General features: G+C 48.4%; 1 protein-coding gene across 2 annotated transcripts in view; it reads right to left on the bottom strand.

The window, feature by feature from the left end:
• Positions 1-24,639, bottom strand: part of MPP7 (MAGUK p55 scaffold protein 7) — a 329,284-nt gene that overhangs the window by 97,209 nt on the left and 207,436 nt on the right. For both annotated transcript variants that reach the window (XM_066585695.1, XM_066585696.1), the window contains 6 exons: positions 20,389-20,520; positions 14,371-14,452; positions 14,205-14,290; positions 12,572-12,646; positions 10,416-10,612; positions 9,808-9,872 (listed from right to left, as the gene is read on the bottom strand). In XM_066585695.1, the coding sequence (XP_066441792.1) occupies positions 9,808-9,872; positions 10,416-10,612; positions 12,572-12,646; positions 14,205-14,290; positions 14,371-14,452; positions 20,389-20,520 (637 nt within the window). The remainder of the gene's footprint in view (positions 1-9,807; positions 9,873-10,415; positions 10,613-12,571; positions 12,647-14,204; positions 14,291-14,370; positions 14,453-20,388; positions 20,521-24,639) is intronic.

The raw sequence follows: 24,639 nt of genomic DNA, 5'->3' as shown, positions 1-24,639 counted from the left end.
CGAGTATTAGTGTACTCAATGGTGCTCATTATTTCAACGAGCATCACGCCCTGTTCGACCCCGCCCCAGTTTTTGGCTCCTCCCCGCTGTGACGTGCCTGTTTTGGCCCCTCCACGCTGTGACGCAGCGCGCATCATTGGTAAATTTTTGGTCTGTTAGGCGAGAGAGAGAGGGAGAGGGAGCCGGAGAGAGAAAAATGAACCTAGGGGAAAAAAAAAAAGCTCGGCACCCGGCGTCCCACATACAAAAATGCTCGAGTCTCCCATTGTAGTCAATGGGGTTCGTTACTCGAGTGGAGCTCTCGAATTTTACGAAAAGCTCGACTCAAATAACGCGGATTCGAGCATTTGGGTCCTCGCTCATCTCTAAGCGGTACAGTTGCAATGGCAACCAAATGATGCCCAGAAAGTCTTGTGCTCGCCTTGGCAACTGTACCGCCAAGTGGGCACTAGCATCTGTCGCTCAACCCCTGATGAGTCAGCAGGTGGGAGAGTAGATCTACAGCGACACTTTGATAAACGGCGTTGGGTGGAGTACCCTCGCTCCTTGAGGAGAGCACCAACTAGGTGTAAGGCCCTGCAATGCTCCTCTGGAAAATTTAGTATGCAAAGGGTAGATGACAGAATGGCTCCACAGTGCCACCTACTGGGAGGCAGCTTCCCTATATGTCAATGTCTGACCTACTAACAGTAAGATGACTAAGGCTGTAAGCCAAACCAGAATCTTCTATGGAAGAAAAGAATCCTTATCTACAGAGAGCTGTTTTGGGGTTCTTGCTCAGTAGGGTTCGTCATGTTACAAGGCCTGTTAGTAGGTCAACCACTTCCCAATAGGTGGCGCTGCAGAGGTGTTGCACCATCTCCCGTTTGCATACTTTGATACACTGTATTCTCACAGGCTGGCCAAATGAAAGCCAGCACATGAACGCTGTTTGGGGGAGACATAGTTAACTGTTCGAAGTACAGACGGAAAGCGCAGAAGAAATGTGAAAGTGCTTAGGCTAATGTAAACAAGAGGCGGACTATCAGTAAAACCGTTTATATGGTAAGCGTTTTCCGGGAGGCTTTTGTTAATTGGAGAGAGCTTGCATCTGAGTTGTATCATTTTTCCATGTCCAGTAACCGGAGCCGCGGTTCCAAGGAAGGATGAACAAACAAGATATGTTTCTCATAAGTGACTTAATTCCTGTGCAGATGAAGGGCGCTGCGATGCGGAAGGGCCGCGCGCCAGCCCCTTGATGATTCAACAGTGGTCATAGCTCTGGTGCATGACTGCATTGTGTGGTACTGCAATCACCTTAATCCAATTTCTCTCCGTGGAAATTGAATTCTGCCGGGATCTCCGGGGGCCCGTTAAAACAGGCTTCAAAATAGCTGCCACCACTAATTAAAATAGGCACAATGATTTTAGATTAAGGAGATTGCCATTGCAGTTTTTTTTATTTTTTTTTTTAAGAAAGCTGCCGGTTTAGCGATGCAAGAAAGAAGCCTAAGTGGGTGGTTACCGGGATCGGTTTACATAAGCTTCCTTTAAAGCAAAACCAGCTGTCCAGATAAAGTGGATGAAATCAGTCGTATTTGTATCCTTATTAGACCTCGCATGTCTTGTAACGCAGCACAATACCTCCATTCATCACTTACTAGAAGAGGACGACTACTGGAACATCAGAGGGGTCACGTGTGCGGACCGTCCTACCAGCAGGCAGGGACCTCGGCAAGTGTCATTTAAAGCAGTGTTCCCCCCCTCCAGTCCTCAGGGACCGCCAACAGGTCATGTTTTCAGGTTTTCCTCAGTGTTGCACAGGTGATGTAATTATTGTCGGTGCCTCAGACATTGCCATAGGGGTTCTTACCATAGGCTATCCTGAAAACATGACCTGTTGGTGGTCCCTGAGGACTGGAGTTGGGGACCCTTGATTTAAAGGGATCCCAACCCTGCGATCAGCTGCAATAAGAGCGCTGGCGTGTTCATATGTGCGCATGCATACACACATTTATAGCTCTTCGATACACGCAGACACACGTGCACAACCCCGGTGTTGTTGGGCAAGAAGCCAGTGAGGAATAGAAGGGGCTTTTTAGTAGACAAGTATCATAAGAATAATATTAGATGGGGAGAGCAATGTAATTGTAAAGGCGCCGTATTGCCCGAGCCCCCCCAATGCTGGGAAACGTGAAAGCCAAAATACCTTTAACTAGATTGTTGAATCCTAGTCTAAAAAACGCACTTCTATACCTGAACGACATTATAATGATGGTTATGGCATAATTAGAGGGGCAATATGGCGTCGGACGAGTCTGACAGCTTCCTTAATGAACGGAGATGGTGAACCCCAAGGCCCTCCAGAGCCGCACAGACCTCCCTTTCCCGGATCGGTACTATCTGAAGGTGATCGGACACATCATGTGTTCACAGGACACCAGAGTGAACTACCGGCCATTACCGGAGGTGTCAGACAGCGTTCCATTACTCCGTTAGATCCTACAATACAGTGATAACTAGATATATACACACACCATGTAACCTGTAAATGCTGTGTCTACGTATTACTGTTATACCTGTTATGGCGCCCCCTTTGTTTGATACACCCAACCCACCTGTCCAGTGCCGGCGATCACACCAGCTCCATAATTCAGTCCCACGCCCGAACCCTATGGTACACGAAGAGGAGACTGATTCCCGCTATTGAGTCGGTCAGCCAATAAGAACCTTCTTCTCACCTGCACTGGACACATTAGGTGGATGTTCTAAGAAAGAATCAAAAAGACACCAGGGGGCGCCATAACGAGTATGTAACACCAAGGGGTCTGATAAGTGAAAACATAATACTGAAAGTGGAATTGCACTTATGGAAAACTTTTGGTATGTTAAAACTTTTGATGGCTGGAATGAAGTGGCACAAGTGCTCCGCGGAGCACCGTCTCAGACAGGCTCCAATACTTCCCATTGAGCTCACCTTTAGCTAGTGAGCAGAGACAGGGCTTGCTTCACCACTTCCAGCGACTTCTTTCTAGCAACTGGTGGGGGTTTAGCACCGAGACCCTCACCGATCACAACTTTTGGCACATCCGTATAACACGTCTAAAGTGCAATTACACTTTAATCATGGAACCAACCTTTTACCCCCATTTTTTTACATTGGACCAGCGGGAAGAAAATATCAAACCTTCCCAATATAGCCTTGATTACCAGATATAAACTCTAGCTTTTGTACACTAGGGCAGGTTTCCCAGCTGCAGCCCTGAAGCCCCCCAAGAGGTCATGCTTTCATATGCACATTGTCTGCAGTACACCCACCGGGGAGCACAATCACTGGCCATGGCCAAGTCTTCATGGTTGCCAATAGTCCTGGATTTGCAGAGGATCGTGTTTTCCAGATGACGCTGCATGGCCTGGGGTTAATCTCCAGCTAACATGGGTGTTGTGTTCTCTGCACATCATCATAAGGCGAGCGCACCTTCTCCTCCAAAGTCTGCCGTCCAAACATCTTATCCAAGATGGCACTCTGCCCATTACTGCCTGTGCCAATTTACTGTCAGTGCGTCGGACATTGGCACAGGTCTTCTCTCTATAGGATACCCTCAGATCCTGCCCTATAGGGGGCACTTGAGCGCTGACGTAGAGGAAGGCTGCACTAGAAGACGAGGGAACACAACCTAACACCCCCAGATACCAAAGACTATCTCATCTTAGTACTTGTTGTCTAAACCTGAATGTGTCCGACAGTCTGGCCGTTCCAACATGTGGATAACTGCAGGTGAATCAGCCATTTATTAGTCGACTAAGGGCCGCTTGCACCAACCACCCCGGTTTAGTTAACCCATGATTAGCTGTTGAACTTGGTTTAAGGAACACGTGTTGTACCAACACAAGATTTTCAAAAACGAGTTCAGTCGATCTGCGATCAAAGGTTCAACCTAGAAGAAATGCATTGTGCACAATGATTGGTGACTGCAGTCAGCTGATCTTCCCAGCATTCATAGCGATAGTAAAATCATGAGCGCCACCAGCAGCAAATGTGGGTGTAATATCTCCACCCAGGAAAGCCCATCAGTCCACCATCTTGGATTTCGGCTGCTAAACTAAAGTAACTAGTTTAATCTGCCAAAATTGGCTCAAATTCAACCTCTATTTGAACCAAGACCACGGAATAAACCGCGGTCGTGCAACGCTTTTCTACTTGATCTCAGATCCAAACTTTAATGCAACCTGCCTTATATAAACCTGACAGCCCAACTCAAGTAGTACCAAAAGATGGTGACAATATTAGCCGAAACATTAAGTAATCACGTGAACAGACTCCAGACTCATCTAGTCACATGCAGAATCTTGCAGAATCTTACAGGCGTCTTTATTCTACATTCTCGTTTCCAGCGGTTTCTGTCCGGATCTCCATCATCTTCATGCAAAAAATCGTCCTTTTCTATCCAGCTAAAAGATTGATAGGGATGGAAACTATGTGCAGCGGAAGCCAACGAGGTCTCCGTCTCACACAGCCTACTCTTCAGTCTCTGCAGTTTTCTGCATAGAAGACAGAATGGCGCTGGAATTAAAAATGTCTTCTGAATGAGCCAATCAGAGATAATCCCGAGTTATGGAGAAAAACACAAAATGGCGCCCTTACCTCCAAATCTATGGGGCCCTTTATATGGGACGATGATCTGGTGAACGATGCGGGTGTAAAGGTGACCAGAGAGCGAATAACAAGATGATAAAACGCCCGTGTCATATCATTCTGCCAGCGGGGAGACAACATGATGCTTCCAACAGTGGAAACTGTTCATATGAGGGATGAGCGAACCGCTACATAATAATCGTGGCACGCTGGGGGCTTCTTACGTACGTAGATCTCTAGCCATGATGACCCTGATCAACGAGAAGCGCTTGTCCACCGGGCCTTCACAAGGGCCGATTCAGGCTCTATTTGGAGATCTATTTAGTCAACCTGCATAGAACTTCTACAATGCTGGCAGCACAAAGCCCATCTATATGGGGAGACGAGCCGCCGACAATAATAATCCTTAAACATAAAAGACGTGGTGGTTCAACAATCATGGGTGCGCTCATTCGTCGGGCGATGAATGGCACATTCACAAGGACCAAAGATTGGACAAAAGAACGTTCCTAAGAACTGCCCAAATGAATGGAGTGTCAGCACACATGGTCACCCAACACTCCACTCATTTCCATAGAGTGGTGGGGATTGTCGCGCCCCTGAACGCCACGATATTTGGTGAAATGAAGGTAGTGGCTGCTGGGCATGCACACTGCGCGCCATTCACTTTGGTAGTCTCTCGCGTGACTCTTTTTGGTTCACTGAGGATGAACCTGGATTTAGAGGAGTCCTGTGTTCCTATAGGGCTCCTCTACGAAATAAGTTTCTTTAATAGATCTGTATTTCTTGTATTATCCAAACTGCTAAGGAGCGCGGCTGTTTTTTTCCTACTTTATTCTATTGTGCTCCATTTATTTTGGTGGTCTCTGGCGGGACGTGGGACACCCGTTCTCATGATCGGAAGGGGTCCTAGTGGTTGGATTTCTCCATATCAGCTAGTTAACGGAATACCAGAGTACCAAAATTATAAGTTATGGATGGTATAACTTGCTCATTTGTGGAGGTCCCATCACCAAGACCCCCGATGATCTATTAAATGGGACTTACACATTTGACTGTCACTTCGGGGATGTTGATCTTCCCCCAAGAGTAATGTTAGCCTGAAGGCAGTCCCAGTTGAGCATGAGTATTCAATGCGCCATTAATTTCATTGGGGCTGTCAGAAATACCTGGCTCCTCGGCCATCTCTTCGGCCCTATTGTAAGCGCTGGGGTGCTTGCACAACCAGCCTTCTCCTCATTGTAGGGGTGCAGTAACCCTAAAGGAGTAAGATAGGGGGCACAAGAGTCCTGATCTCAAGATCGGCGGAGGTCTCAGTGATTGACCCTCAACCGATCAGCAAGTTATCCCCCAATCTGTAGCTATCCTGTGGATATCGTGTAATTCCGGGCCATTCCTTCTAGGTGTAACGAGTGCTGTCTGATGTGCTATACTGTTGATCACCGCTTGTTGCGGACAATAATCTGCCTGTTTAAAAGGACACCACGTTTTCAAGAGTCTTCAATGCTAGACTGCCAGTGAGCCGACAGCAGAGAAGAGGATGGCAGCCGTCAGTGGTGGCAGGTGCACAAAGATCATCAGCAGATAAACCCAAAGCAGGATTGGAAAAAGACCATAAATATGTGAACCCCCATCCTATCACATGACGTCTGGACCTAAACATCAACTCAAGTGTGAATTACAGTAAATAAACTGAGGCTCGTCGTCTACAAGTCCCCAGCGGCTGCATCTACAGCACTAATGAAAGAGTCAACTACTACACTTACAGAACGCCAAATAAATGGGCAGCCGGGGAGCAAACGGCAGGCGAGTGGCGGTCCGTCAGCCTTGTATATAAGATAAATATGGAGAGATCCTGTTTTACTCTGATGAAGCGCAATCCGGAATCTGACACTTCACCCCTCTGGAGGAACGAACACTTTATTTTGATAAGCGCCGCTGATTACAAGGAAGCGAGAAGAATCTCAGTGATGCGTCCAAAGACTCCTCCGACACGTCCTCCACCACTGATCCTCTACCATTAAATAAACGGCAATCAGATGACCGACTGCAAACAAATCTGAAGGGCTGATGGTGAAATGCTGGACGGCGATGGAGCACGGGGCGGCAGAAGTATATAGCATGCGGTGACACACGTGTCTGCGGGTTCGAGGCCAGTAGTAGATGCTCTGCATGAACACCCTTATCTGGAGAACGAGGCCGCATTTCCTACTGGTTAGACTTACACAGACTTCAGGTTTTCCAACGCTGGTGACGCATTTAATTTAAGTCAGATGATTCTGGAGAATAAGCCCATAGAAATGCACAAGTGGTCCACTGCAAAAGTAGGCTTCTATTATGAAAGGGTCACTGTAGGGATCGGCATCCGTTCATCCTGCAGCTATCCCCCGTATATATAAGTTGTTCATCCTGCAGCTATCCCCCCCGTATATATAAGTCGTTCCTCCTGCAGCTATCCCCCCATATATATAAGTCGTTCATCCTGCAGCTATCCCCCCGTATATATAAGTCGTTCATCCTGCAGCTATCCCCCCCATATATATAAGTCGTTCATCCTGCAGCTATCCCCCAGTATATATGTCGTTCATCCTGCAGCTATCCCCCCCGTATATATAAGTCGTTCCTCCTGCAGCTATCCCCCCCATATATATAAGTCGTTCATCCTGCAGCTACCCCCCCCCCCGTATATATAAGTCGTTCATCCTGCAGCTATCCCCCAGTATATATGTCGTTCATCCTGCAGCTATCCCCCCCCCCCGTATATATAAGTCGTTCATCCTACAGCTATCCCCCCGTATATATAAGTCGTTCATCCTGCAGCTATCCCCCCGTATACATAAGTCGTTCATCCTGCAGCTATCCCGCCCGTATACATAAGTCGTTCATCCTGCAGCTATCCCGCCCGTATACATAAGTCGTTCATCCTGCAGCTATCCCCCCGTATATATAAGTTGGCTAGTGTTACCTCGCTTAACATTCCTTCTCCTTAGTTGGTCATGTGATCTCAGTTCCGGTGAGCTCAGATCTAATTGGGCCTATGCGTTCGGTTTCTCAGTCTGTGGGATGCTATTACATTGATCTACCACAGAAACCGCCTAGAGGGACACAGACCCTCCTGTCCCAGTTACTGATGATCACAGGTATAATAGAGGAGATCACAGCTCATCCTCCTGACTGTATACTTATGGGCTGTAGGTTATTTCGGTAACTATATTAATTTAGTTGATCATTAACCGGTCTCCTAGCAGGCAGATATATAGCCTTTAGCTAACGCTGTGCTGATGCATCATGGGATAGATGGGAAAGAAAAAAGTCTTGCTCTCAAGATGTTGCGTGATAAGCATCAGACAGGTGGCTGCACTACAGAGAAGTGACTGCTATACAGTGACGGGCAATCAGGAGATGGGGGCAGGCAATGTTCTATCCCCATCCGTCTTGGGTCTCTGGCGTTGAAAAAACGCATTGACATGGAAATCTGGACATAACCATAAAGTGGGATGTGTGAGGCCACTTGGGTGTTGTACTACTTTGTCCCCGTCAGTCTTCTTAGCTGGATAGAAAAGGGCAGTGGTGGGGACTTATCTGTCCGGTTAAGAGGAATGATAGAGATGTAAATCTTGTGAAACAGAGAGCAAAGCGACCCAAGGAGCCCTTAGAGGGTGGAGGGGGATGAATGCGCTTGGCAATCTTCCTGCATCCCATAGAAGTGAATGGAGCAGCCGTCACATATTCGCACCGCCTCTCCTTGGTGTGCGCAGAAGTCCCCATCACTGGGGTCCCAGCGGTCAGACATAATGCCCCTATCCTGTAAGTAAATGTCTACTTCTGAAAAGTTGCCCTCAAAAGGCACTAAAGGGCGAGAAAATGACACCCCTGTTCTCATGACAGCCAGTATATACAGTATATATCAGCCTATGGCGCCAGCGCCTGGACGGACAGTGGCTGCCAAGTGCAATGCTTTAATCAGGCGCAGCAGACGCAATAATGCACTACGCGATTATTCAGACACGTGGATCTGAGGTTTCTCCGCTTTGCATCCATGTATGTTGTGTAGGGCAGTTTTTTTACATCCCGTTTCATCCGTATTTTTTTTTTTCTTATGTGCAAAAAGAGAGGAAACAGGAGACTCCGTTTTTTCTAGCATTACTTAGCAATGCCCAGCGAGCGCGGGCGCATGCAGACAAACTCAAGGACTTGGTCTGTCCAGAGGACACACAGCTTTATCCCACAGCTAGCCACACGGACTGCAGTGTGTTAGCATGATAGCCATGTGCAGACATGAAAACCCCCACGTGAACGCACCACACGGACGAGTCTGAAGCCGGAGGTCACAACTGACAGAACGTGGACCCGTTAAAGCGACTGCAATCATCACACGTGACACTTATTAAAACTGCATCCTGTCTTGTTTCGAGGAGTTACCACACACCAAACCCCCCTTTAACCCTTTGCAATCCAATTTTGGATTCAGGGTTTCCTAGGGGGCTTTCTCTTTCTGCCATTCTACAATAGTGCCATCTGCTGGCTAGACCCAGTACTGCGGTATGGGACATGCTGCAGAGGCCCAGACAACAGAGCGGCCAGTAATATACAGTAAGAATACCCTGCCGGACGTCTTCCGACATCGGAGCTGTACAGCCTTCAATCAGAATGTCTTTAGACGTCAGACAGTGGATTGGAAAGGGTTAAAGTATACGGGTGAAAACAAAAAGGAGATGCGCCTGTACGTTGTGCGCATGCTCCTTGTTTCTTCACGCAACCACTGACTTCAACAGGCATTTTAAATTACTTCCATTGGGCCATCCTCCTTTTTTAACGCACGTGCAAAATCGCTCAGTGCGACTCGCACATCAAAAAAAGCGAAAAAGCTCAACGTAAACTGATCTAAAACGCACGTACGCTCGCAATGAAATTGGTCCGCATTTCACGGGAAAAATGTGCATTCGCCTGTGTGAGGAAGGCCTAAGTAGAAAGGCCGACTCCCAGCGCCTCCTGGTCTTCCCTGAACAGTCCATAATAACTAGTATACAGAACGGCAGCAAATAAAACCGAAGAACCCAGAGCGCGCCCCGGGGACCGCATCCGGGCTCCATCATCCTACAAACCTATAAAAGTGCCGCAGAACAGATGAAACAATAAAAAGCATCTTCCCAGTGACTTGAAGGAAGTCCCCTCGCTCCTCGCTCACTTACATGATCTTCTGTTGGCGGCTCTCTGCGGCTGGGTCAGCACGGCGGGTTTTCGGAGTGCAAATCTCCTGCAGTTGAAAGAGAAAGTCCATGAAAAACAATGAAACCCAACGTCTCCATTATGGGATTAGGGACGCTTATGAAACACATATTGCATCGGCCGCCTTATGCTTTCCTTATTGTCTTGGAACCGAAATCAAAAACCAGACATTGCCATCAGGACTCGGCAACAATAACCCCCGCGGCCCGGAGGAGCGAGCTCGAGCGCTTCCCTCTCCTCCTGTAACGGCTCCAAAAAGTGTTACAATACTTATTTCTGCGGAGCGCATCAATGGAGATTGTGATACTGATGTGCGATTTTCCATCTGCTCCTATTCCAATCTGGACCCGGACTCGTCCTATCGTTTTCTGTCATTATTCTCTTTTTGGCCAGACAGGCGAGGAAGTCTGAAATATTTGTGAAAAGGGCTTTTAAGTTCATTTTGGGACGGCCGTGACCCCTGATGCTTGTAGAGTGCTAAAGCTACTGACAGCGAGACGCGGCGAGCGAACTGAAGGACGAAGGCAGAAAACAACAAACCCAGAGAGAAAGGAAGGAGTGGAGCGCTAACCTCTCCTGGAACTGCTTGGAGGGGATCAGCCCGGCTCTGGGATTGGCATCACCTTCGTGTTTGGCCTGCCACCAAGTTGCATCATCCTGGCTCATGATCTGAAGTATATCTCCCCTTCTGAACGAAAGCCCGGCTTCTTTACAAGGAATCGCTTTATCCTCATTAGGATAGTAGTCGAAGAGGGCTTTAACAAACATCTGTAAGAGAGGCGAAGCGAGAAGAGTTAGAAAACAAGTGCGGCGCACCTGACCGCCACCATTACCGCGCCTCTAGAAAAGCATCACGGAACGGAATCTGTTTTCATGCACTAACGGGGAAACGACCGAGGAGGCTTTAGGCAACCAAATCAGATATGCTGAACGGACGTTATTACAGCCCCGGCCCTCTCACGATTGGCGCTTCCCTGTATGGCGATTCGCCCCGTGACCGCGGAGCATAAAATCACGTGACGAGCGTCTTGTGGATCAGTTTCATTATGAATCCACAAGATTTCTGTTAATCCACCATTGCTGACTTCAGTGATAAATAATAAAGTCCTCGTTCACATTTGCATCAAAGGTTCCAGCGGGGGTTTCTGGCGCAAAAACTGCTTTAGGGGGCGTTCACAAATAGCGGAAAATTCAGTGGTAAAATCTGCAGCATTTCCGCGTCAAAAACGGCAACATTGGTACAGATCTGCGGCCGATTGAACCTGCAACGCTGCTCCTCTCCCCTCACACGGCGGCGCACATCCCTTAGGCTGGTTTCACAAGGGCGCCAAAATCACGTGACTTTCTCACGATGCGACAGCGCTACAAATCACATGAATGTGAAGCTCATTCTTTTCAATGGACTTGTTCACATTAGCGATGTTTTGTAGCCTGCGACATTGCAGAAAAAAAAAACACAGGTTGCTAAATATTACATGTTTCCCTATGAACCCTTCCTGGAAAACGCAGTAATCGTGCAATGTAACTTTTACAGTAGGAAATCCTAAGTAAAAGCCCTAAAATAAGCCCTAGCTGCAGGCAAAAAACCAAATCCTTCACCTAATGCGCGCTGTCTGCTCCGCCGAGTCTTCCCTCAGGTCTCTGGCACTTCAGGCATCTCTTGACCAGGAACACGAGTGCCGGGGACCTGAGAGAAGACGCGGCGGAGTTCACAGCGCATATTGGGTGAAGGATTTGTTTTTTTCCTGCAGCTAGGGCTTATTTTTGGGGTAGGACTTATATTTCAAGCTAAATCCTGGCAAGAGAGCGCAACAAAGTTGAGTGATTTTGTAGTGACACAAAATCGCAATACCACTGCGAGCAGACGCAGCGATATTGCCCAGACCACTGATGCGATATCGCTGTGATTTTCTTGCAGCGATATCACGTTGCCCATGTAAAACAGGCCTTACCCAGAAACCGTGACAAAGCGCCAAAGCCAGGAGATGCACCCACGTCCGTATCACCGGGGTGAGGGATGTGCGCTGTAGAGAGCGCTCCGCTACAAGCGAAGGAACGCAAATACTGAAAAGAACAGCGCAGCACGCACTTCTAAAGATTCGGGTATAATGCTGGGCACCACGAAGGCGCTTGGCAGACTATTATGTAGAGCTTTTAAGGCATCCCCCCCCCCGACGTCACCTTCAGGGTACATTCATACTTTGCGGATCCGCATCAAAGAGAGTCAAACCCATTTCATGTGGATTTTGATGCGGATCAACGCTGCAGATTTTGTTACATTTTTCACGTGAAAGTGATGCGATTTTGGTGCAGATTTTCGGCTACGTGTGAACCCACCTTAATGTTCTGGTCCGAGAGTGAAGCACAACGGAAATAAAACATGGCGACGTGAACAAGGCCAAATCGATAACGGTGCGGCTCTGTTCGCATCCGTGTTGTGTTTTCCGCTGTGATAGGACACTAGATATCACCGGCAGCCATCGACCCGACTGACTTATAATGGCATCTGCTGACTTCCATCCTCTTTTTGACGGGACGAATAGCGCCATTCCTGTTGTCCCCAACGACTGAAACCATATGAGCCTCTGAGGCAGATCAGCCGGCCGCTGCGCACTTTACTGTCCGATGGAAATCAGCAGATTCACCCAACGATCAATGACAAACGGAGGGAAGCCGATCTGGGGAAAGGGGAAGGAGGGGAGCGGAGGAGAACGGAGCAGCGGTTACCTTGCCATCATTGTTTGGCGATTCGTCTTTGATGCTTGGTATGATTTTGAAAGTAATTGCGCCCTGCGACTGCGCCTGAAATAGCGAGAATAGAGGGGTCAGACACGGAGGCAGACGGCGATCACAGCACACAAAATCACTGAACGGTTTCAAGCAGGACCCACAGTCACCCCAAAAGCGACGCACCGCCAGTGAGAAGTCCATCCACACAAAGTTATCACAAAGTTGTCTTTTTTTGCTTATTCATTTGCTTTTTCACCCCAACTTTTTAAAATATCTGAACTTTATTCGTTCATCTATGGACGATCACATGATCAATGACATCATATAACGTATCAGAAGACTTCCTGAATATTATAAAGTGGGATCAAATGGAAAGTTCACCTTTTTGTCTTGGGGGTAGAAATGACATTATCTTTATACTCTGCGTCCGTCCGATTACAGCAATACTGCGTTTATAGTTTTTTTATGCTCTACTACTTTTTTTTTTTTCGTCTGTGACAGGCAGGACTTAAAGGGGTTGTGTCAAGTTATAAAGTTATCACCTACCCACAGGATAGGGAATAAGTTTATGATCAGTGGGGGTCCGACCGCTGGGGCCTCCAAGGTCCTGAGACTGTGGGTCCGGTTGGCCCCTGAATGAAAGGAGCGGCGGTGGCTCAGGCGCGCCGTTACTCCCTTCACTTCCGTGACATCACCAGAGATTGTAGAAGGGTGTGAGCGTGGTAATCTCCGGCGCGGTAGTTGATGTGGATGACGACGACCTCTGCACCACTCCACGGTGGGTGTCGCAGCGGTTAGACCCCCAGTGATCATAAAGTTATTCCCTATCATTTATAACTTGGCACAACCCCTTTAATAAGAAGAAATCCCCCTCCTCCGGCTGAGCCAGGTTAAGGGACGCCCCAGTCACCGGGTCCCCGTGCATTAAAATAACGAATCAGTTTCTTACCTCTCCGCGCTCCCCCGTTTGTCCGCCGCCGGCTCCTGTGACATCACTTGGCAGGCCAAGCCCATCTACAAACAAGCTTCAGCAGCCAATGACAGTGCTCAGTGATCATGGCTGTCATTGGCTGCTGCAGCAGGTTTATGGGACGTCACGGCAGCCTGTAAACAGATAGTGGAGACCAGAGCCGGCGGTGGGGGCGAACGGGGGAGCAACTGGTGATTTATTACTTTAATGCATGGGGAAGCCATTGACAGGGGTTTCCCTTAACTTGGACAGTCCCTTTTCTGCCCAGAGGATAGGTCATCAGTAGTTGATGGATGGGGGTATGCCGCTTGGGACACCCGTCCATCAGCTGATCCTCCTGACAGCACCCCTGAACGGGGACCATAATAAGGGGTGAACAAGCCCTCACCCCACTGTCACCAAGGGAGGCGATCAGAGCCAATCACAGTCCAAGAGGCTCAGCTAAACTGCTCACTTGTTTCAGCAATCGCTGGAGGTCTTAGCCCCCCACCGATGACGACTTCTGACGGCACCGCTGATATCCCCAATGTCGGCACATTTCCGGTACTTGTGTTGTTGCAACAAGTCAAAGGTCTTACAAAACAGCATTAGGGCGGCCGACACGAAGCTGGGGGATAACGCGGTCATTCTGGAACGTGGCGAATGGCCGGAACAGCTCACCAGTATATGGATGATTTCCTCCGGCTTCTTATCTTCCACGCTTATCCCGTTGACCTCCCTCAGCTCGTCGCCCACATGGATGAGACCTGCAGGAACAGAGATCGTGTGTAAGGCGAGACGGAGGATTGTATCCGTGCGCTTCTACCATCTAAAAAGCGCGTCTCACCGCTTCTGTCCGCAGCTCCTCCCCGCATTATCCTGGCCACAACAATGGCGCCCGTGCTCTCGTCCTTCTTTATTGTAGCGCCCTAAATAGTAAAAAAGGATAAAAGAAGCCGAATGTAAACATTAAGAACATTAATGACAAAAAACCCTGAAAATATAAGGAAAGCCAAGAAACTGCTGACAAAGTGACCTATAGTGCAGATGGAGCTGTAGGCCCTCATGGACGCCATTAGTATATTTACATCGGGCGCTTGTGAAGGGTGTATGGAACGGGTTAGGGAGCCGAGGCCGCGCCACACCTTGTGGCCATCAGCCGCCAGTACCCGCTGTGATCAGAGTTAGCAGTGATTGCGGCAGTTAACTGTTTAGATGCCGCAGTCAAAGGTAACCGCACATCCCAACAGTCAGTGGAGGAGGAGGGAGCACGCCCTTTTACGCCCCACTGGCATCCCTGCAATGTAGTCGAGGCTGCATGGCAGTCTGCAGCCTACTGAAGGCCCCCAAGGCAGCCATTCCTAGAGGCCCCAGAAGCCGCCATCTTGTATCTTCATGTACAATAAAGTTCTGTTAAACATATCCTTCATTAGAGGCGGCCTGCAGAACCCAGCGCTGCAGCGAGTACTCAGACCCGCAGGAGACGGACCAGGAACAAGACTACGTGACCGCAACCGCACCAAAGAGGACGAAACCCGGTATCAGATCAGGAGAATAGACTGAGGAAAACATCCAGCGAGAGGGGATCCTGCGGATGGAAACAACTTCTCACTGAAAGGGGTCGGAGGAGGATGTCAGGAATCGTTCTGACCAACAGGCTGCACAGTCAGTTGACTACAACGCTGGAGCTACAACTAACGTGTCCGAACACACAACTCGCCGTTCCTCCGCACGGATGGGCTATAACAGCGGACGGCCAGTTCCAGCGCCATTGTGTCTAAGAGAAACAGAAAAACTCCAGCGGGCAAAAAAATGCAAAACTTCTATCACTGAGCAGAGGGAAAACATCTCCTGGCCAGGTGGAGACAGATTTCTGTTGCTGATAGTTCGTCAGAATTTGGCGCAAGCAGCATGAATCGCTGACCCCTTCCTGTCAGCCGGTCAGAACATGTCAGCACCGCCATCTAATCTGCAGCGACTACAAGAAGCTTCCTGTCCGCAGGGGCCGGTATTCCTGCAGAATGATGTCATCACCTGCTAGAATCTACGCTCCACTAGATGCCGTTCAGTACAATCAATATACGTGTTTACAATAATTAGTCCAAAGACATAAAAAGCAGCATTTTGGCGAGGCGCTCTTTGACTCAGTTTATCTGTTAGGCTAGCGCGATATTGACCGTGAATGTGCAATGTACCTGCGGATGCGAGGCGTTTTTCAGGTAAAAGCACCTCACATCGCACGGTATGTGAGCGCCACGCGATGCATAAATCCATGAGCCACGTGTTCCAAAGAACACGAAAAGATAGAACACGCCGCGATTTCTTCCCGCACCCCATCGCTCATGATGTATGACTCCATTCAACAGATCACACACACAAATCTTTCTCGATTTTCTCGGCCGATGCGCTCATTCACAAGTGTGTGCAGTGTATCCGCGGACGGACGCGCTGCGCACTCTCTGAGTATTTCGCCCGGCTTGTGGTGTTTTTTACACGAGTATTAACAGTGATTTTCACGCAGACGCACAACAAGACCCAGCAGGCCCACTGATGCCCACATACCACGCATATTTACACCTCGCCAGTGACTGCCACGGGGTATCTCGGTCCGTAAATGAATGTCCACACGGCAGATTTGATGGGGTGAAAAAATCTGTGCCAAAGTCCATCTGAATAAACCGCAAACATTCGGTTTTTGCATCCGGTGTGGATTTTGAAGTACATTTTTTCTATTTTCTGCGCTGAGGATTTTAAATACACATTGGAAAAAAATGCGTAGCGAAAACAAGAACGGTATTCTGAGCGCAAATCAATGGGCCGCGTACAGGGTGCGTATACAGAGAATACAGATCCGAATACCTCAATGCGAATTGGATGTGTTTTCCGCACTGCGCATTAGGCGTATGATTCGCTGTGTGAATACGCCCGTGCGGATGACCCCACAGCAGCGAGTCGTGTAAGCAGGAGGTTCTCGGTGATCGCTGCGCGTCGTCTCGCTTGACACCGTACATAAAAGGAATCCAGTTAAGAATCCAGCGAGCTGCTGAGTTTTCCGGCACTTTCTCCAGATCGGCGCCTGCCATTTCTCGCGTTTGGCTCCCTCCAGCGAGCAGATATAATTGCAGTAATGAGTTATCAGTGAGGTCCTGAGCCGGATTTACACATTAGGGACAAATAATCCACATAACCTCCATGCGCAGATAACGTGTAACTGCACCCCAGGGCCGCTGTCCTACCGCCCGACGCCAAAGAGACGAGCTCTCGCCGAATGAGTCACAGACGCTCCGCGGCGCTCAGAAAGTGACTTTACAGACATCTCTTCTCGCTTCCTCCCGACAAAAACAAATATTCTACATAACGGGGATAAAGTTTCCAGGATATTCATTGGGCAATAAAACAAGTGCGGCCATTACCCAACAGATATGGACTTAACACCTTCCTAGCCGGATGACAGCGAGCGGATGTGCGCTGCGGAGGAAAGCTCTACGTTGGGAATCTCATCCTCCTGATTGCACGCTGCATGTTTTCCAGATATCCCCGAGCTGATATCGGCTTTCGGCTGATGAGTATCCCGAGCGCGGGCTTCGGTCTTGGATGTCGGCGCACAATACACCTACGACACTCAGCGGGGATCTGCAGCCTTTTACAATTACCATTATCAATCACCGAGTTGAACAGGTTACAAACAGGACGCGGACGCTTCCTTTTACGACTCCGCTGACTAAATAACGCTGGTGAGTTACAGTATGACGGTAAATCTATGTACCTTATGTGGATGTGACAGAAGACAGAACGCAGGTGGATAATCAATATGGATGCAGGAAAGAAAAACACGCGCATCCTGCAGCGCCAGCCGAAATAACGTTTGCCCGGCAATTTTCAATTTTCAGTCTTGACATGAACCCGCAACTCTAGTGAACGTACGAGTAAATTATGTGACGGTAGGGGATTGTTGACGTGTTGTGCCAACATGCACAATGGCTCCCCATTGTAGGGCCCGGGGCCGAAGAGCCGATCCCGTCCAGGGCCCTGGGGCCGAAGAGCCGATCCCGTCCAGGGCCCTGGGGCCGAAGAGCCGATCCCGTCCAGGGCCCTGGGGCCGAAGAGCCGATCCCGTCCAGGGCCCTGGGGCCGAAGAGCCGATCCCGTCCAGGGCCCTGGGGCCGAAGAGCCGATCCCGTCCAGGGCCCTGGGGCCGAAGAGCCGATCCCGTCCAGGGCCCTGGGGCCGAAGAGCCGATCCCGTCCAGGGCCCTGGGGCCGAAGAGCCGATCCCGTCCAGGGCCCTGGGGCCGAAGAGGCGATCCCGTCCAGGGCCCTGGGGCCGAAGAGGCGATCCCGTCCAGGGCCCTGGGGCCGAAGAGGCGATCCCGTCCAGGGCCCTGGGGCCGAAGAGCCGATCCCGTCCAGGGCCCTGGGGCCGAAGAGGCGATCCCGTCCAGGGCCCTGGGGCCGAAGAGGCGATCCCGTCCAGGGCCCTGGGGCCGAAGAGGCGATCCCGTCCAGGGCCCTGGGGCCGAAGAGGCGATCCCGTCCAGGGCCCGGGGCCGAAGAGGCGATCCCGTCCAGGGCCCGGGGCCGAAGAGGCGATCCCGTCCAGGGCCCGGGGCCGAAGAGCCGATCCCGTCCAGGGCCCGGGGCCGAAGAGCCGATCCCGTCCAGGGCCCGGGGCCGAAGAGCCGATCCCGTCCAGGGCCCGGGGCCGAAGAGCCGATCCCGTCCAGGGCTTGGGGCCGAAGAGCCGATCCCGTCCAGGGCCCGGGGCCGAAGAGCCGATCCGTCCAGGGACGGTCAGACACAAGCGTCTAGAGCTGACGAAACACAAGACAGCAGCTGGCAGGCAGCTATTATTCCCAACTTCACCATTAACATGCCCGCCGGGTCGTGGGTGCTTAATTTACAGTAGAAAAACATATAAGGCGTTCCCAACAGTTCATCTTCTGGGAAACAAAGGAACAAGAGTTCTTCCGTCTTCTACTCTCTATCCTTCTTAGGCCTCATTCATACAAGCATTTTTATGTGGCTATTTAGCTGCAATAAAGCATCGGCAGAAAATCATGGCCGCGTGACCAATGCATTCATTCACATGGGCGATCTTTGGGTGTGTGAAAAAACTGCACTGTTAAGAACGTCAAATCAACTGATGTTTTTGTTCGCCGATTTTTCATGTCTCGACCTATCTTTTGCCGAAAATCGCTGGAGGCTCCCAAAACTACTATGGGATCTGAAAAAATAGGGAGGGGGAAGGTAGATTTTACCTGCGTCCGATGCTCAGTAAAGAAGACTGCTGGCTCTATTTAAGCATTAGAAGTGATTCCAAGGATTTCTGCTGTCCGAAGGAATTCTGGGCTGAAACGTAATTTTCACGCGATACGTCCGTGTGAATGCGCAAGAAAAGTGTATTGCTCTCATTAAGAAAAAACAAGTAATGTTGTAGATATGAGACCTTTTAATGGCTAACAAAGATACATGATGTTATAGCAGCTTTCCAACCTACGCAGGGTTCTTCATCAGGCAAAATGGATCAAAACTAAAGATGTATTTATATAAAAACATATACACATGATCACATGGGAGGGCGCAGACATGGTGAACTTAATGTGTACTTAGATAAATACTAGATATTGGATAAGAAGGCACAGACATGTGATTAACAGCAACCAGATAAATACCAGGGAGGGTATTAGTCCAGTGACTAATTATTTACTGCTATGCTCATCCCTCCCTGGTATTTATCAAAGTGCTAGTAATCATATGTGTATATGTTTTTATATAAATACGTCTTTAGATTTATTCCTTTATGCCTGGGGAAGAACCTTGAGAGGTTCAGAAACTTGTATTTTTATAAGCCAGTAAAAGGTATCATATCTACAAGAGGACTTGGCTCCTCTTACTGAGCACAATCACATTTTGCTCTACTGGCTAACACGGTACTAAACCTTTTTCGCTTTACCCAATAGATGAGAAAACGATAATTAGTCTTAGGACTCAATGGCGGCTATTCTCCATGGATGCGACCAGCGTGATATTGCAATGCTTGTGTGAATAAGGCCTTAATGTTTAGGAGACCCTCATACACTTTAGATCATTAGTCCATCCCATTGAAATTAGCTGACGCAAATGATCTAACGCCGACGTCTAGATTAACCCTTTCAAAGGTTTATCCCACTTGAAAAAATATTTTTTAACAGCTGGTCATGACCTAAAAACAACAAAAAAGCAATCCTTACCCCTCTTCTCGCCTTCAGTAAGCAGCATAGTGGGGCCTCCCGTCTGTGCATACAGCAGAAGTGATGAGATTGTTAAAGCCAATCAGCGTCACCTTCCTTTCTCCTGCAGCGCCGGGAATACTGACAGCGCAGGAACAGCGAGGGGACAAGGGAGATCGGCAGGGTGAGTGACAGGAGGGGAAATTATGGCACGGCGGCCTCTGCAGCGGCACCTCCGTTGAATAACAGTAGCTACCTGACATGCTATCCGCGGGGTAGGGGATGGGGGGGTGATATGGCAGTTACGGGGTAAGACATTCAGCACCTCAGAAGTTACCATAATATGTGCGGCGGAGGGGTGAGGCAGCATAGGTTAGGACTGTGCGCGGGGAGCAGCTGGGACCTGGGGTACTCAGATGCTGACACTCGGGACAGGCAGGACGTTACATGCTGTGTGTGAGGAGCAACCAATACACTGTTGGGAGTGTGACCTGCCCCTCCCCTATAACTCAACCTGGTCAACCCATCTCTCCACCCTTTCTTCCAGTGGACACAAGATGCACCAGTACCGAAAACCTTTTATGTGCTGTGGTCACTATTGACCTCAGCATCTAAGCAGTTGTATGGCTGGGAATAATAGCTTCAGGTCTGACTCACCAGCGGTTCTCTGTTTTTGACTAGACGAATAATTTTCACTGAATCTTCATCATCGTCAATGTCATCCGGCATGGGAGGCAGCACAGGATCGTAGCTTTTCTGAGCCACGGTGTCATGCACCGATAGTAAAGCCTGCAGAAGAGAGGGGACAAAATACAAACTCAAACGTCAACATAATATGAAGCTCGTTCTCTGGCATCCCAATAAAGGACTGCAAGGAAATGTCCTAAAAAATAGAGAAAAACATTCTGTATTCTCATAAAAACCTCCGTACACTCCTTCCCACCACAGCCCCCTGTGCTCCTGGCCAAACTATGGACAGAAGTAAACCACTGTCATACATACAAGTACATAGAGTTAACGGTTAAATGCACAAAAGAAAATCAGAAAACTGATATTTAAGGACCTGCAAAACTTCAAACATATGGACAATTATGGAACCCATCAGTATGCAGCAATACTAGATGTAGTCAGCATGGTGGCTCAGTGGCTAGCATTATTGGCCTGCAGCTCTGGAGTCAAATCCCACCAAGGACATTTGCATGAAGTTTGTATGTTCTCCCTACATCCCTACTCCCTAAACTTGCTATAGGAGGTTTACAGAATGAAAATGGTGAATTGGTTAAAAATGATGTTGAAAAGGATGAACTTTTAAATTCCTATTTTGTATCGGTTTTCTCTCACAAAGTAAATGTAACATCAGCTGATCTTCCCTGTGCTATTGAGGGAATACACGAATGCAGGCTATCTATATGTTATAGAGGGAACACTTAGCTAAATTACATAAATCCAGGTATCCAGATCCAGAAGAATTGCAGCAGGGGTAATTGCTGAACCACTCGCCATAATCTTTTAAAATTCCTGGAGAAGAGGAGAAGACCCAGAAGATTGGAAGAGGGAAAATGTTGTCCCCATCTTCTAAAAAGGAAAAAGGTGGATCCAAGAAACTACAGGCCTGTGAGCCTGACTTCTCTACTGGGAAAAATCCTTGAACAAATTATTAAGCAGCATGTATGCAAATACTTGAATGAGAATAGAGTAATTAACCAGAGCCAGCATGGGTTTGTAACAAACAAGTCATGCCAGACAAATCTAATTTCCTTCTATGACAGAATCACCGACTGGGTTGATCAGGTAAATGTGGTTGATATAATATATCTTGACTTTAGTAAAGCCATTAACAAAGTATCTCATACTATACTTGTAAAAATTGAAAAAAATGACCAAATATGGGATTGACAAGGCAACTGTTAGGTGGATTCACAACTGGCTGAGTGATGGTATTAAAAGAGTGGTCATAAATGGCTGCACATCCAAGTGGAAGAATGTATCAAGTGGGGTACCACAAGGCTCTGTCCTAGGCCCAGTGTTGTTCAACCCCTTTTTTAAATGATCTGGAGGAAGGAATTGATGAGAAACTGATCAAATTTGCAGATGGCACAAAGCTAGGAGGGAGAGTTTACACTAAGGGGGGAAGGGAGGGAGGGGAGAGAGAGGGAGAGAGAGGGGGAGAGAGGGAGAGGGAGGGAGAGGGAGGGAGAGGGAGGGAGAGAGAGGGAGAGAGAGGGAGAGAGAGGGAGAGAGAGGGAGAGAGAGGGAGAGAGAGGGAGAGAGAGGGAGAGAGAGAGAGAGAGAGAGAGAGAGGGAGAGAGAGGGAGAGAGAGAGAGAGAGAGAGAGAGAGAGAGGGAGAGGGAGAGGGAGAGGGAGGGGGAGAGGGAGGGAGAGAGAGAGAGAGAGAGAGAATTCAAAAAGATCTAGAAAAGCTTGAACAATGGTCGGCGACTAACAAAATGGTATTTAATAAGGAGAAATGCAAAGTCCTACATCTGGGCAAGAAAAATGAAAAACGTAGCACATGGGAAAAAGACTTGGGTATACTAATGGATCATAGACTGAACATGAGTCAACAATGTGATGCAGCAGCCATAAAGGCAAACACAATTCTGGGATGTATTAATAGAAGCATAGAGTCTAGATCACGTGAGGTCATTATCCCCCTCTACTCTTCCTTAGTCAGACCTCATCTGCAATACTGTGTCCAGTTCTGGGCACCCCACTTTAAAAAAGACATAGACAAACTGGAGCAAGTTCAGAGAAGAGTTACCAAGATGGTGAGCGGTCTGCAAATCATGTGCTATGAGGAACGGTTAAAGGATCTGGGAATGTTTAGCTTGCAGAAGAGAAGGCTGAGAGGAGACTTAATAGCTGTCTACAAATATCTGAAGGCCTGTCACAGTGCAGAGGGATCAGCCCTATTCTTATCTGCACAAGGAAAGACTAGAAGCAATGGGATGAAACTGAAAGGGAGGAGAAACAGATTAGAGATTAGACAGTGAGGGGGATCAATGAGTATCAAAAAGTATGAGCCCCAATGGGGGCATCAAGTGATGTGCAAAGAATTTGCGCTACATAAATGTGTCAAAGAAATTATTTCCACAAGCCTTCAGACAGGTATACAAACATATATTTTCTGGTAATTGTCCCATAAGCTGATGGGCCACGTGATGTCATATCAGTGTGGCGCACTGGTGATAAAGGGCAGTCCACTACTCCACCCGAAGGGGTTGTTCTCCTGTATGCTGGCATCCTTTGTATCAGTTCACATGTGTGGACTATGTTGTCTGCAGTCACCCCTCCCCAATCTGGGTGGCTGTATACTAGTCAGCACTGAACATTTAGCTCGCTCATGTTGCAGTCTGGCCTTCTGCATTCTACCAGGGGTTGATGGTGACTGAGCTGCCCTGCAGTCCATCATTTTGGCTTCTTTCTCTTTGGCTTTCATAACCGCAGTAATTCGTTGTGGTGTAGACTCCATTCGGTAATGATATTGTCCTGCAGAAATATCGGCCCCTGCGGACAGGAAGCTTCTTGTAGTCCCTGCAGATTAGATGGCGGTGCTGACATGTTCTGACCGGCTGACAGGAAGGGGTCAGCGATTCATGCTGCTTGCTCCAAATTCTGACTTCCCATCAGCAACGGAAATCTGGATCCATCTGACCAGGGGAAGTTTTTCCGCTGCAGATTCACACAAACTGATCCACGGATAACTTGTCATGAGATTTTATGCTGCACTCCGGGGTCACGGGGGTATTTCTATACAGGGAGGCACCAATCTAATAAATGGGCTGATGAAGGTGGCAGCCATGAGAGGGCCTGGGCCTCTAATAAAGGGGCCAGTCAGTGAACATACCTATACGACTAGGACTCCACGATAACTGTAGAATTGTCGGTTACACTGACTATCAAGGTTTCCATTTGGGACCAAAATCTGTTGTCAATTTGTAACCATTCTTGACCGAGTCTCGTGTGACTTCTCCACTAGAGGGAAACACTGAGCTTGAATGATGGCAGCAGTAACTTTACGGCAACCAATGGTTCCTATATACAGTTAATTACATGCCAATACATTTTCTTGATTACAAAATGTAAATATCAATTAAAGCATCGATGTTGGAAGCCGAGCAGAGACGAAATAAAACAAGCCGTCTTCCAGAATGGCGGCCGCTGAGCCTCCGGGATTTCATTGTGATTCTAACCTGAGATGCCAATCACTTCTAGCTGTAATTGTGCCAAAGAGAGAAGGACAACATAATTGCCCCGAGCTGAAGGAGCTGAGCGGCTCTTAATCCAATATTTATTTTGCTTGGGAATATATGGCGAGCCGCAAGCACGACAGGTCAGTAACCGGCGCAGCCGAGAACACAGGGGAAGCTGTAGAGCGGGGCTTATTGGGAAAGCGGCGTTTGATGGGATTCTTCAATTACAGCCTTTCATGTGGAATTCTCCCTCTTCAGCACTTGTCTGCTGCAGTCAATTCAGAAAAGCTCAACTATGATGTAACTGCGGGTGACAAGCCGACGTCTACAAGCTTTACGGCCCAGGGAAAACTCACTTTGGGAGGTAGCTGAAAACCTGAATGGTTTACACTTACAGAAGTCAGACTCTGGTCCTGGAGCAGAACTTAAAGGGAATGTGTCCGCAGAAAATGTACTCGTGCAGAACCTGAGATTTTATATTACACATATTTATAAGAAAATAAGGTTTTTCCCCCCATTTTCATAGTTACAATTTATAGTTAAAAAAAAAAAAATCCTGCAGCAACCATTAAGCATAAAGATGGTCACAGCTCACCTCCTTCCCTCCCTGCATACTGACCATTAAGCCTAATAACACTCTGACACTTTCTGTTCTTTAGAGGAAACTTCTCAGCCATCTATTACTCATGCAGACAGGATTACATAGACACCTAT

The sequence above is a fragment of the Eleutherodactylus coqui genome, chromosome 12, assembly GCF_035609145.1.
Source record: "Eleutherodactylus coqui strain aEleCoq1 chromosome 12, aEleCoq1.hap1, whole genome shotgun sequence".
In the NCBI taxonomy this organism is placed as follows: domain Eukaryota; kingdom Metazoa; phylum Chordata; class Amphibia; order Anura; family Eleutherodactylidae; genus Eleutherodactylus; species Eleutherodactylus coqui.
This window is presented reverse-complemented; position numbering and strand designations above follow the sequence as displayed.